General features: G+C 38.8%; 1 protein-coding gene across 1 annotated transcript in view; it reads left to right on the top strand.

The window, feature by feature from the left end:
• XYLT1 (xylosyltransferase 1) overlaps positions 1–13,459 on the top strand; it is a 438,827-nt gene that overhangs the window by 299,410 nt on the left and 125,958 nt on the right. Inside the window, exon 4 of the mRNA XM_069085297.1 lies at positions 12,970–13,142. Coding sequence (XP_068941398.1) covers positions 12,970–13,142 — 173 coding nt within the window. The remainder of the gene's footprint in view (positions 1–12,969; positions 13,143–13,459) is intronic.

The following is a 13,459-nucleotide window of genomic DNA, read 5'->3' as shown; positions in this document are numbered from 1 at the left end:
CTAAATATCTATCAATAGATACTGATATCTATTGACAGAGATACATACATAGAGAGAGAGATTAGACTCAATTGTAACCCTTGTATCAGAAGATCCCTGCTGACATGAAGGGTTTGCGTACTTTTTGAGAACTATTCATTTCATTAGCTTATTCCCCTAAATAAAACCTTGAATCTTCACTATCTGACATTCCTCTAAAGGTAGTCATCAGTACCCCCTTAGTAGCACTCAAAATCATAGACTTTGAAACATGAAACAGGTTTATTTACTCAGCAAAAGAACCAGAAGGGGCTCGTAACACCTGAGCTTATAAGAGAATAAAGATATATTCTCAACTCCCCTCCTCCCAGGAACTATACAGTTCTCATGAAATATTGTACTTATCTGAGTGCAGCCCCAGTGAAGTGAGCTGGGCTTCTCTCTTCTACACTGGTGCTTTATACAGAGCTGCTCTTTTACTATCAACTCTTCTCCATTTGGTCCCCTCCACCACTATACCATTCTATATTCCCACCAGGTGTGCCATGGCTACTACTTACCATGACACTCTACTCAGCTCTCTCTTGCTGCACCCTGTTGCTCAGCTGTGTTCTTGAAGATGATGTGAGTTATTTTCTTTACATGGAGAGGCTTTTGAATACCATGGATAAGTCACTTCACTCTGAAATTCAATTTCCTTATTTGACAAATTAACTGGGGTTAAGCAGAATGACCTGTGAGATTCCACTAACACACACACACACACACACACACACACAAAAACCCAACTTATTTTTATTGACGTCATTTCTGAAGGATATAAGTAGCTAAAAAAAGCCAGGAAATCATATATGTACATGATAGGACTAAATATTCGTTTCATTTCTAAACCTGAACTTTAGCCCTTGGTTACCTTGTGCAATGCAATACTTGGTACACAAGGCAGCTTAGGTGGAAAGAGCACTGGGCCTGGAGTCAGAAAGTCCTGAATTCAAATCTGGTTTCAGATACTCACTAGCTGTGTGACTGGGGAAGTCACATAACCTGTCTGTCTCAGTTTCCTCAACTGTGAAATGGGGATAATAATAGCATCTGTCCCACAGAGTTGTTGTGATACTGCTGTGATATTATCTCATTATCTGTAAAACACTTAACACAATCCCTGGCAAATATTTGTTCCCTTTTCTTGGAGAAGCAGCTTCTGACCTCTAGCTAAGCTGTGGTCTTATGAGTGGTATTGATATTTAATGCATTTATTTAAGCATTTAATGGTTTTAATCTAGTCCTCAATCCCTTGGTGTTGGAACACCCATCGACCTCTTCTATGTGTCTTCAATAGGTGTACATAAATTGAGAACTCTGTAGAGCTGACCCCAACCAAAACTAAACTACCCTACCAACCTTGCCCACCTTCTAGTATTCTTTCCCTTTTCTGAGTTTCCTAGATACCTATTCATATGCCATTCCTTATGACCCCTGCTTTTAGCATCAATTAACGTTTAAAAAATAACCTTTTATTTCATAGAATTGGAGCAGTTAGAAGTGGCTTTAGAGCCCATCTAATCTGGGTCCCTTATTTTACAGAGAAGACAACTGAGGCATGAAGTGATTGCCCAAGGTCATATAAGAAGGAAAATAACCAAAATTTGAATCTGGATCCTTATACTTTAGATATTAAGACTTTTTCCCATTTTCATTTCCATCTTAGATATTGAAGAGCCTCCAAAATCCAAAGAGATGACTGTTCAGTGGTAGAATTTAAGATGCCATTAAAGAGAGTGAGGGGAATTTCATTTATTTATTTGTTTGTTTGTTTATTTGACAGCAGGATATTTCTGCTTGTACCTATTGGATATTCCAATATAGACTTATAAATCCAGCCTTGGTCATAATGGTGACTGTGTTTCCCTGACATTAGTGAGTAGTTGTGTCTGCCTTGGCTTCCAGCTCTGACCATGTCACCCCACAGTGGCTCTCTGTTACCTCCAGGATCAAATCCAAAGTCATTGGTTTGACATTCGAAGCCCTTCACACTCTCTTACCTCTCCAGTCTTGTACTTTACTTCTTTCCCTGTACTCTATGATCTAGCTGTACTCTGTTCCATTTGCTTTTCCTTACATGTAACTCCAGTCCTTGTTACTGGCTGCCCCCCTTTCCCATGCCTTGAATGCCCCCTCTCCTCCCTTCTGCCTCATAGCTTCCCTAGATTCTTTCAAAGCTCAGCTTATTTGCAGAAGTCTTTACCTGTCCCCATAGCTGCTAGTATTTTTCTTCTGAAATTATCTTTCATCTTCTCTATTAGATTTTTTAAATTGATTAAAATTGTGGTTTATTTTTTAATCTCTTATTTATTTATTTTTAGTTTTCAACATTCATTTCCACAAGATTTTGAATTACAAATTTTCTACCCATCTTTTCCCTACCCCCACCCCAAGATATCAAGCCTTCTTGAATCAAGCTTACTGAATACCCCTTCTCCTAATCTGCTCTCTCTTATATCTGCCCCCATCCCCCCTAACTTACTTACTTTCTTTTTTTTTTTTTTAATGCTTTATTAACTTCTGGTTTACTTCATTCATTTCCGCCAGATTTTGGGTTACAAATTTTCTCCCTGTTTTTCCCCTACCCACCTCCTCAAAATAGCAATCCCCCAGGATATCCCCTCCTCCTATTTCCCAATTACATGTAAAATAGTATTAATAATAGTATACATATATATATGTATATATATGTGTGTGTTTTTTAAACATTTGGTTTTAAAACTTCGAATTTCAGATTCATTCCCTTCCTCCCTTGTCACCCACTCTTACTGGAAAATAAGCAATTCAATATAGGTTGTACTTGTATAGCTAATGCAAAACATTACCATAGTAGATATATTGTAAAAGACTGATTATATTTACCTCCCTCCTATCCCATCTCCCATTTGATCTATTCTCTACTTTGATCCTGTCCCTTTCCAAAAGTGTATGCTTCCAAATTCCCTCCCCCCCCCAGCCTGCCCTCCCTTCCATTGTCCTCTCTCTCATCCCCTTCCCCCCCTACTCTCCTGTAGGGTGAGATACCCTATTTAGTGTGTATGTCATTCCCTCCCTGAGTCAAATTCAATGAGTATAAAGTTGACCCATTCCCATATGCCTTCCTGTTCTTCCCCTCCATTGTAACCATTTTCCCTTGCCTCTTCTATATGAGATAGTTTGCCCCATTCTGTCTCTCCCCATCTCCTATAATTATATTTCTCTCTCACCTCTTAATTTCACCTTTTAAGTATCAACCCTTCCTATTAAATTAGTCCTGTGCCCTCTATCTATGTATACCTGTAAACATATATATATATACACACATACACATATGTATTCATATGCCTATATACCCTCCAATAAAGAGTGATATATATATATGTATATATGTGTGTGTGTGTGTGTATATATATATATTCCCTTCAACTATTTTCATACTGGAAAAAGTTTTATCAGTCACAATTATCATTTTTGCCATGTAGGAATGTAAAGAGTTCAACTTTGATAAGTTCCTTATGATTTCTTTTCCCTGTTTACCTTCTCGTGCTTCTCTTGCTTCTTGTATCTGAATGTCAAATTTTCTATTCAACTCTGGTTTTTTCTTCAAGAATACTTGAAAGTCCTCTATTCCACTGAAAAGACATATTTTCCCTGAAACATGATACTCAGTTTTTCTGGGTAGGTGATTCTTAGTTTTAATCCCAGCTCCTTTGCCCTACGGAATATCATATTCCAGGCACTTCTATCCCTCAGTGTAGAAGCTTCCCAATCCTGAGTTATCCTGATTGTGTTTCCACAATATTAAAATTGTTTCTTCCTGGCTGCTTGTAATATTTTCTCCTTGATCTGGGAATTCCAGACCTGGCTATAATATTCCTAGGAGTGTTTTAGGAGGAACTTTTTCAGGAGGTGATCGGTGGATTCTTTCAAACTCTATTTTGCCCTCTGGTTCTAAAACATCAGGTCAGTTTTCCTTGAGAATTTCTTAGAGGATGATTTCTAGGTTATTTCTTTGATCATGGCTTTCAGGTAGTCCAATAATTTTTAAATGATCTCTCCTGGATCTATTTTCCAGGTTAATGGTTTTTCCCATGAGATATTTCACATTGCCTTCTATTCTTTCATTTGTTTGGATCTGTTTAACAGCATCTTGATTTTTCCTCAAGTCACTAGCTTCCCTTTGCTCCATTCTAAATCTGAGGGAATGATTCTCCTCAGTGAGCTTTTGAGATTCTTTTTCCATCTGGCAAATTCAGCTTTTTAAGACATTCCTCTCCTCATTGCCTTTTTGAGCCTCTTGCCATTTGAGTTACTCTGTTTTGTAAGGTGTGATTTTCCTCAGGCTGTTGACTCTCCTTTCATAATTTTCTTGCATTGTTCTCATTTCTCTTCCCAATTTTTCCTCCATTTCTCTTATCTGCTTCTTAAGGTCCTCTGTGGCCTGTAATCAGCTCATATTTTCCTTTGAAGCTTTTGGCACAGTAGTTCTGACTTCACTGTCTTCCTCCTGTTCCATGCTTTGATCCATTTTGTTCCCAAAATAGGAGTCTAAGATTGGATTCTTCTGTTTGTTTTGCTTCCTTTGCCTGGTCATGTTGCCACTCAATTACTTGACTTTTGGGCTTTTTGCCACAGTAGGACTTTGCTACCAGACAGGGGAGCTTCGTACCAAATGCTGGGGTTTTCTCAGCTGCTTGAGGTATTAGATGGGTGCCCTCTCTGAAGCCTCCACATGCTCTGGCAAGCTGGTCACACACCCCAGGACCTCCACCCTAGACTGCAATCCAGATCCAAGCAGGTTAAAACAAGAGTGATTACCCCTCAAACTGGTCACTTGGTCCCTCTACACTCTGCAGGCCAGGAGCTTAAGCTGCAATGTGGCGCCAGCACAGCACTGTGCCAAGGTATCTCAACGCTCTCCCAACTACTGGGTCCCAAAGTCCAGACTGCACTGACCTCTGACTTTGTTCTTCACATGGATGTGTTGATAAATCTGGAAATGGCCACAGCTGCTGGTGATGTTGAGTCCCTCCCAGGGTGTGGTTGGTTAGGCCCACCCTGGGGCTAAAGCCTCCCGCTTACCGGGGCCTGGGCTCTGCTTCCAGAGTGCTGTGCTGGCTGATTCCTGCCAGCCTGCTGGGCTGTCCTCAGCGGGAGGTTAGCTTCTCTGTATCATTTTGTGGGTTCTGCAGCTCCAAAGTTTGTTCAGAGTCCCCTTTTACATGAATTAGGGAAGGTGGAAGCAGGAGCCTGTTTTACTCCCCCATCCTGGGGGAGGTCCTGTTTTACTCCCCCATCTTGACCCCACCTCTACTCTATTAGGTTTAATTTACAATATTAACATTTTCTCCATCAAGTCTACATTATCAGCAAAACCTAGACTTGTCACAGTTGCTGAATTCTAAGATGCAAATGCTCATATGGAAAATTTAACAGTCAGTGACCTGATTGGAGCTGCCTCCAGCATGCCCTTGGCTATGTCTATCAGTATTTACCAACTTAGAAATTAAAATATCTTAATATATAAAATTATTTTTAACCTTAGAAATTAAAATATATTAATATATAAAATGAATTTTAACCTTGTCGACCTCCTAAAAGGGTCATGGGGAACCCCTGGGTTCCCAGACTACACTTTGGGAACCACTGCCCTAGAACATTGACAGAGCTACTTGAGGGCATGGACCATATTTTTGTCTTTCTTTACTTGTCTAGCACTTACTACATTGTCTCACACATAGTAAATGCTTTAGGAATGCTTGTGGATTGACTGATTAATTGTTCAGTTGTCTGGTCTTGTACAAGAGAGACTTGTGTACTTAGGATGGATATTTTCAAGGGCAATGAAATGTATTGTGTGGGTGAGACAAGGAAACTCAACCATGGAAATAGATCCCAGCTGCCTGGCAGACACTGAAATACTAGATATGAAATCAGCATTCATTTCGCTGTGTCCGCCTTAAAACACGTCTTGCCACCAGCCACCCAGGGCTGTTTTTAGGGCCAACTAGAGTCATCACAAATGCTACGGCCACATTTCCCTAATTTTAATGTTTGTGGCTAGTTAAGTGGAGTCATATTATACCACAGCTTGTTTTTAACATGGATTTGGACATATTGAGATCCAAACCACACCGTTCAAGTATAGCTAGTCCTATACCTAGCTTTTTTGTCTCAGGGGCCTTTTTCACTCTTAAAAATTATTGAGGAGGGGTGGCTAGGTGGCACAGTGAATATAGCACTGGCCCTGGAGTCAGGAGGGCCTGAGTTCAAATCTGGCCTCAGACACTTAACACAAAAACTAGTCATGTGACCTTGGGCAAATCACTTAACCCCAATTGCCCTACCTTCCCCTCTCCAAAAAAAAAAATTATTGAGGTCCCCCAAGAAGGCTTTTGTCTGTGTAGACTACATCTATTGATATTTACTCATTAGAAATTAATATGTCTTAATATTATTATGTAAATAGTTTTGAACTCACAAACCTCTCCAAAAGGTTTTAGGAATCGACAGGGGTCACCAGACCACACTTTGAGAACAACTGACCTGTAGTAAAGTGCTGATATGATTCAGTAAGAGATATCATAGGATTCAGAGCTGAGAGGGGCATCAGAGATCATCTAGTCCAGTCCACTCATCATAGAGAGAAGGAAACTGAGAAGGAGAGGAACTTGTTCAAGGTCACAAAGATAATGCAGGACCAGAATCTTTGGACCCCAAATTGACTGCCTCTCCATACTGGACCTGCTCCTACCCCTACTCCATCCTCCACCACCAAAGCATCCATTTTAAGAGCAGTCACTGTTCTTCCATAGAACCACAAAACAGTTGAGGAAAGCTGTATGGGAAATTTCAAAGACTTCTCTCTTTATGCCACCAGGCTAGCCCAGCATTTCAGCAGCTGTGGTCCTTTGAAATTGAGGGTTGGAGGAGTCTGAGAAAGAAAATGGAAGGAAGGAAGGAAGAAAGAAGAGAGAAAGGAAGCAGGGAAGAAATAAAGAAGATAAGAAAAAGAACATTTGTTAAGTGCTTACTATGTGTAAAGCACTGTGCTGTGTTATAGGGATAAAAATAGAAAAGCAAGGTAGTTCCTCTTCTCAGGGATATTACATTCTAAAAGAAAAGAGGGATTAGAAGAGAGAGAAGGTTTCAATCACAAGTCAGATATAGAGGAAACTCTCCCCCCCCCCCCCCCCAGTCTTTAGGGTATAGTATCAAAGCAGATTTGGAAGGTTGAATGAATAGATTTCTTGAGCTTTTCAGTAAAACATTTTAAAGACAAAACCTCATGTCTGGGAACAGCAAAATACATACAGCCTTTTTGCAGCATACACCCCTCTGTTGAAATGTATAGTGCTGTTCTAAGAGGTAGCCAGATTTTCTCTGACTTTATTTTATTTAATAACCCACCTTGGTGTGGGTATGTTTACCTATGGCTAGGTGGAAAGTCTGAAAACAAACATATATATATATATATATATATACATACACACAGACAGACAGACAGACACACCACATTCTTGTGAGGTCTCTTATAACAAAACACAATAATTAAACAAAACTGGTAATATAGTGACCCTATCTAAAAATGAATGCAACATTCACATCTGTTGCTCTACTCCCTCTTTATCAGTTTTTTTTTAATTAACAAAAATTTATTTTCTCTACTTTCTACTGCTTACTCCATTGGGGAAAAGGAGAAAAGAAAATGACACATGTAAAAAATATGCATGGTTAGACAAATCAAATTCTTCATTGACTATACATATACACATACATATACATACACATACAAATATATTCTTCATCATATGAATGTATGTATGTATATATCATTCTATTACACCCTAAATCTATGACCTCTGTTTCAGGAAATGGGTAGCATGTTTCATCATTGATCTTCCAGAATCAAAGATGGACGTTATATTGATCCAAAAATGGACATTATGCAGATTTCCAAGTTGTCTTTCCCGTCTTCTTATTGTGTAAATTGTTTTCTCAGTTCTGATTATTTCAGTCTTCATCTTCATTGTAAAAGTTCTAAAAGTTCTTCAGTTTTATAGTATTGACGTTATAGTGTAAATGGTTCTGATTCTTCTTACTTCCTTCTGCATCAGTTCATATAAATCTTTCCATGTCTCTTTGAAAATTATTTCATAATTTCTTACAAAAATTTAGGACTCCATTGCTTTCTTCAAACAGCTTATTTATCCCCACCCCAATTGAGGGGTAGGGGCATCCATTTTTTTGCCACCACAAAAAGAGCTGCTATAAATATGTTTTTTTTATATAGGATCTTTTCCTCTTTCTTGTTATCAGTTAAGAAATGGATTTTCTCTAAGAAACTCAGTAACATTAATAATGAAGAATTTTATCAGGTGATGGAAAGATATTGTGATAGGGAGACATGGGTATACAAATAAAAATTGCAAAAACTGTCATCGTTTTAAAAATGCATTTTGGTGGAAAATGTGATTTTACTACCTCAGTTACTGTTTAAGTAACATGGAACCTGATGTTTGTCTGCTTTTAATTTAGAAAAAAAAGGTGAGAGGATATATGGAGTATAGCAATCACTTTGTGCTTCCCAAATGACCCAGATCTGTTTTTAACCAAAACAAAGAAAATTATTTATGACAGGATAGACAGTATAGATAATCTGAGCAAGAGTTCAGAGGCTATGAAGATGTGGGAGCCCTACTTCCTCAGGGCCTGGAAAAGATGAGATTGGATTCAATGAAAACCAAGCTAAGCAATGGAAATAGAGTGAATTGAACAAACATGGTGAGTTTCCATCAGAGGTGCCATCACTGTGACCTTTGAAGGAATGAGGAATGTTGGGAAAGGGATGTTTTGAAACTGATTTAAAGATCAGTGAGCAGGTTTTTAGGCTGATATTGGACATTTCATAGAATCATAAAAAAATATATAAGCTGTAAGGAACTTTAGATGTAGTGCATAGGTTCCCAAATAAGTTTGGGAACCTCCCATAGTACAGTATCATTATTTTATAGACAAAGAAATTGAAATTCAGTGTGGTAAAATAGCTTGCTCAAAGTCACACGTAGCTAGTAAGTGGCCGACCTGGGACTGGATAGAGAAATGCAAATTAAAGTACTTCTGAGATACCACCTTATATCCATCAGATTGGCTAACATGACAGAAAAGAAAAAATGGTAAATGCTGGAGAAGATGTGGAAAAATAGGGAAACTAATAGAGTGTTGGTAGAGTTGTGAACTGATCCAACCATTCATTCTAGAAAGTAATTTGGAACTATATCCAAAGGTCTATAAAACTATGCATATCCTTTGACCTAGCAATGCTACAACTAGGTTTGTATCACAAAGAAATTTTTATTTTTATTTTTTCTCTCTCTTTTTATTTTTTAATTTGCATCATTCATTTCTACAAGATTTTGAGTTACAAATTTTCTCCCCATTTCCCCCCTACCCACCACCCCAAAGGAGTGATCCCATTAAATATCCCCTCCCCCAATCTGTTCTCTCCCATATCTTCCCCCAACCCTGCTCCAACTTTCCAGTAGGGCACAGTGGATCTCTATGCCCCAGTGCCTGTATATCTTATTTCCCAGTTACATGTAAAATAATAATAATAATAATACACATACATGTATTTTACACATTTGATTTTAAACCTTTGAATTCCAGATGTTTTTCCCTACCTCCCTCATCACCCACCCTTACTGGGAAGATAAGCAATTTCATATAGGCTGTATGTGTTTAGCTATGCAAAACAATTCCATAATGGATATATTGTGAAAGACTGACTATATTTCCCTCCATCCTATCCCACTCCCCACTTGTTCTATTCTCTACTTTGATCCTGTCCCTTTTCAAAAGTGTGTGCTTCCAGCTTCCCTCCCCTGCAAGCCTGCCCTCCCTTCCATCATGCCCCCCTCTCATACCCTCCCCCCTACTCTCCTGTAGGGTGAAATACCCTATTTAGTGTGTATGTCATTCCCTCCCTAAGCCAAATTCAGTGAGAATAAGGTTGACTCATTACCTTTTGCCTTCCTATTCTTTCCTTCCATTGTAATAGCTTTCCCTTGCCTCTTCTATATGAGATAGTTTGCCCCATTCTGTCTCTCCACATCTCCTCTCATTATATTCCTCTCTCACCTCTTAATTTCACCTTTTAAGTATCCTCCCTTCCTCAATTGGTCCTGTGCCCTCTATGTATACCTGTAGACATATATACACACACTCACATATGTATTCATATGCCCATATGCCCTCCTATATAGACATATATGTATTTATACATATATATACATATATATATATATTTATATTCCCTTCAACTATTCTCATACTGAGAAAAGTTTCATAAGTTACAAGTATCATTTTTCCATGTAGGAATGTAAATAGTCCAACTTTGATAAGTTCCTTATGATTTCTTTTCCCTCTTTACCTTCTCATGTTTCTTTTGCTTCTTGTATCTGAATGTCAGATTTTCTATTCAATTCTGGTTTTTTCATCAAGAATGCTTGAAAGTCTTCTATTCCACTAAATAACCATATTTTCCCCTGAAACATGATACTCAGTTTTGCTGGGTAGGTGACTCTTGGTTTTAATCCCAGCTCCTTTGACCTCCAGAATATCATATTCCAAGCCTTTCGATCCCTCAGTGTAGAAGCTGCCAGATCCTGAGTTATCCTGCTTGTGTTTCCACAATATTCAAATTGTTTCTTCCTGACTGCTTGTAATATTCTCTCCTTGATCAGGGAATTTCAGAACCAGGCTATAATGTTCCAAGAGTTTTCTTTTTGGGATCTTTTTCAGGAGGTGATCAGTGGATTCTTTCAACTTCTATTTTACCCTCTGGTTCTAAAACATCAGGGTAATTTTCCTTGAGAATTTCTTGGAGGATGATTTCTAGGTTCTTTCTTTGATCATGACTTTCAGGTAGTCCAATAATTTTTAAATTATCTCTCCTGGATCCATTTTCCAGGTCAGTGGTTTTTCCAATGAGATATTTCACATTGCCTTCTATTTTTTCATTTGGTTGTATCTGTTTAATAGTATCTTGATTTCTCATAAAGTCACTAGCTTCCATTTGCTCCTATCTAATTCTGAAGGAATGACTCTCTTCAGTGAGCTTTTGAGACTCTTTCCACATGGAAAATTCAGCTTTTTAAGGTATTCTTCTCTTCATTGCCTTTTTGAGCCTCCTTTGCCATTTGAGTTAGTCTATTTTTTAAGGTGTTTTCAGGTTGTTGACTCTCATTTCATAATTTTCTTGCATCGTTCTCATTTTTCTTCCCAATTTTTCCTCCACTTCTCTTATTTGGTTTTCAAAATCCTTTTTAAGGTTCTCTATGGCCTGTAACCAGCTCATATTTTTCTTGGAAGCTTTTGATGCAGTAGTTCTGACTTTTCTGACTTTCTCCTATTCCATGCTTTGGTCTTTATTGTCCCCAAAATATTACTCTAATGTCAGATTGCTCTACTTGCTTTGCTTCCTTTGCTTGCTCATGTTGCCACTCAATTACTTGACTTTCGAGTTTTGTTTTTTTTTTGCCACATTAGAACTCTGCTACCAGAGAGGAAAGCTTTGTCCCAATCACTTGGCTTTTCTCAGTTGCCAGAGCTAGTAGTTGGGTGCCCTCTCTGAGGCCTCCACATGTTCTGGCAAACTAGTCGTGTACCCCAGATCCTGTACCCAGGACACTGATCCCGATCCAAGCAGGTTAAAGCCAGAGTGATTACTCCTCAGACTGGTCACTTGGTCCCCTCTGCAGGCCCGGAGCTCTGAAGCAGCCATGTGATGGCGGCTGCATGGCCATGGTGCCTCAGCTGCTTCTCCCTCCATGGGGCAAAGGCCAGACTGTACTTCTGAACTCCCAGGTCCCAAAGTCCACACTGCATTGACCTCTCACTTTGTCCTTAGTATCTACCGGTTGATAATTCTGGAAACCACCACAGCTACTGGTGACCTGAAGTCCCTCCATCCGGTGGCTGGTTTTGGCTGCCCCGAGGATAAACCCTCAGGCTTATGTGGGACTAGGCTCATCTCCCAGAGAGCTGCTCCGGCCCCTTCCTGCCCAACTGTATTCAGTGGGATATTAGCTTCTCTATGTCATTTTGTGGGTTCTGTAGCTCCAAAATTTGTTTAGAGTCATTTTTTACATGAATTGGAGGAGGTAGAAGCAGGAGCCACATGGAAGTCCTTTTTCTACTCCCCACAAAGAAATTTTTTTAAAAAGATAAATGTCCATACATACAAAAATATTTATAGCAACTCTTTTGTGGTGGCAAAGAACTGGAAACTGAAGGGATTCTCACGAATTGGGGGATAGCTTTATAAGTTGCATTGTATATGATTGTGTTAAAATAGTGTTGTACTGTAAGAAATGATGAAAGGGATGGTTTCATAAAAACCTGAGAAGACTTATATGAGCTGATTCAAAGTAAAGTGAGCAGAATCAGAACATCTTGTGCAGTAACAGCAATATTGTAATGTGATCAGCTAAAAGACTTAGCTGCTCTGATTAATATAGTGATCCAAGACAATTCCCAAAGACTCATGATGAAAAATGCCCTCCACCTCCAAAGAAAGAACTTATGGGTTTTGAGTACGGATAAAAGCTTGTTTTCTTTTATTTCTTTTTCTTTTTTTCCAAAGGCTAATATGAAAGCATATTTTTCATGATTTCATATGTGTAATGTGTATTTCTTGCCTTCTCAATGGGTGGGGTAGGGGAAGGAAGAGAGAATCTGGAATTAAAAATTAACAAGAACAAAAAAAGAAATAGGATCATGATCTACCTCTCCTAAAGTCCAGTCTTCAATCTATTACACCATGTAGTTTGACCAAGGTGACTTCTGAGGTGCCTAACTCAAGTGTTCTTTGATCAAATGGTCTAGAAGAAAATCCTCTGTAGGTCCCTAGATTTCTATGGCCCTGTGGTCACATTCACATCTGTTATCTCTTGGATTTCTCTACAGGCAAAGCCAACAACAATGTTCGGTGGGATGAGGACTCCGTGGAGTACATGCCTGCCAACCCTGTCAGGATTGCCTTTGTCTTGGTGGTACATGGCCGGGCATCTCGGCAGCTCCAGCGCATGTTTAAGGCTATTTACCATAAGGACCATTTTTATTATATCCACGTTGACAAGGTAATATATCACCTGTTAGAAATTTTCTGCTTCACCATCTGCCAATCTGTCTGTTTCTGACACCTATCTATCACATACCTTGTCCTGTTATCAAGAAGGTTGCCCATAATAAAAGCCACTCTCCTTTTTCCATCTGTACCATTTGGCTTATAACATGGATCCTATTAAATATTGGGAGAGGGGAATTTTTAAAATGTGTTTTGTTTGTTTTGCTTATACACCTCTTTGTCTCATGTTTTGTGGGAATATCTAGCTAGTCATGTACATCTGAACTGGAATTATTATAAGAAATAAGATAATAAATTATCAAGAAATAA

Source organism: Petaurus breviceps, unplaced genomic scaffold (genome assembly GCF_028583685.1).
Source record: "Petaurus breviceps papuanus isolate PSGF00001 unplaced genomic scaffold, PetGlider_PUasm1.0 175, whole genome shotgun sequence".
Taxonomy (NCBI): domain Eukaryota; kingdom Metazoa; phylum Chordata; class Mammalia; order Diprotodontia; family Petauridae; genus Petaurus; species Petaurus breviceps.
The sequence above is the reverse complement of the archived record's forward strand: the minus strand, read 5'-3'. Positions and strand labels throughout refer to the sequence as shown.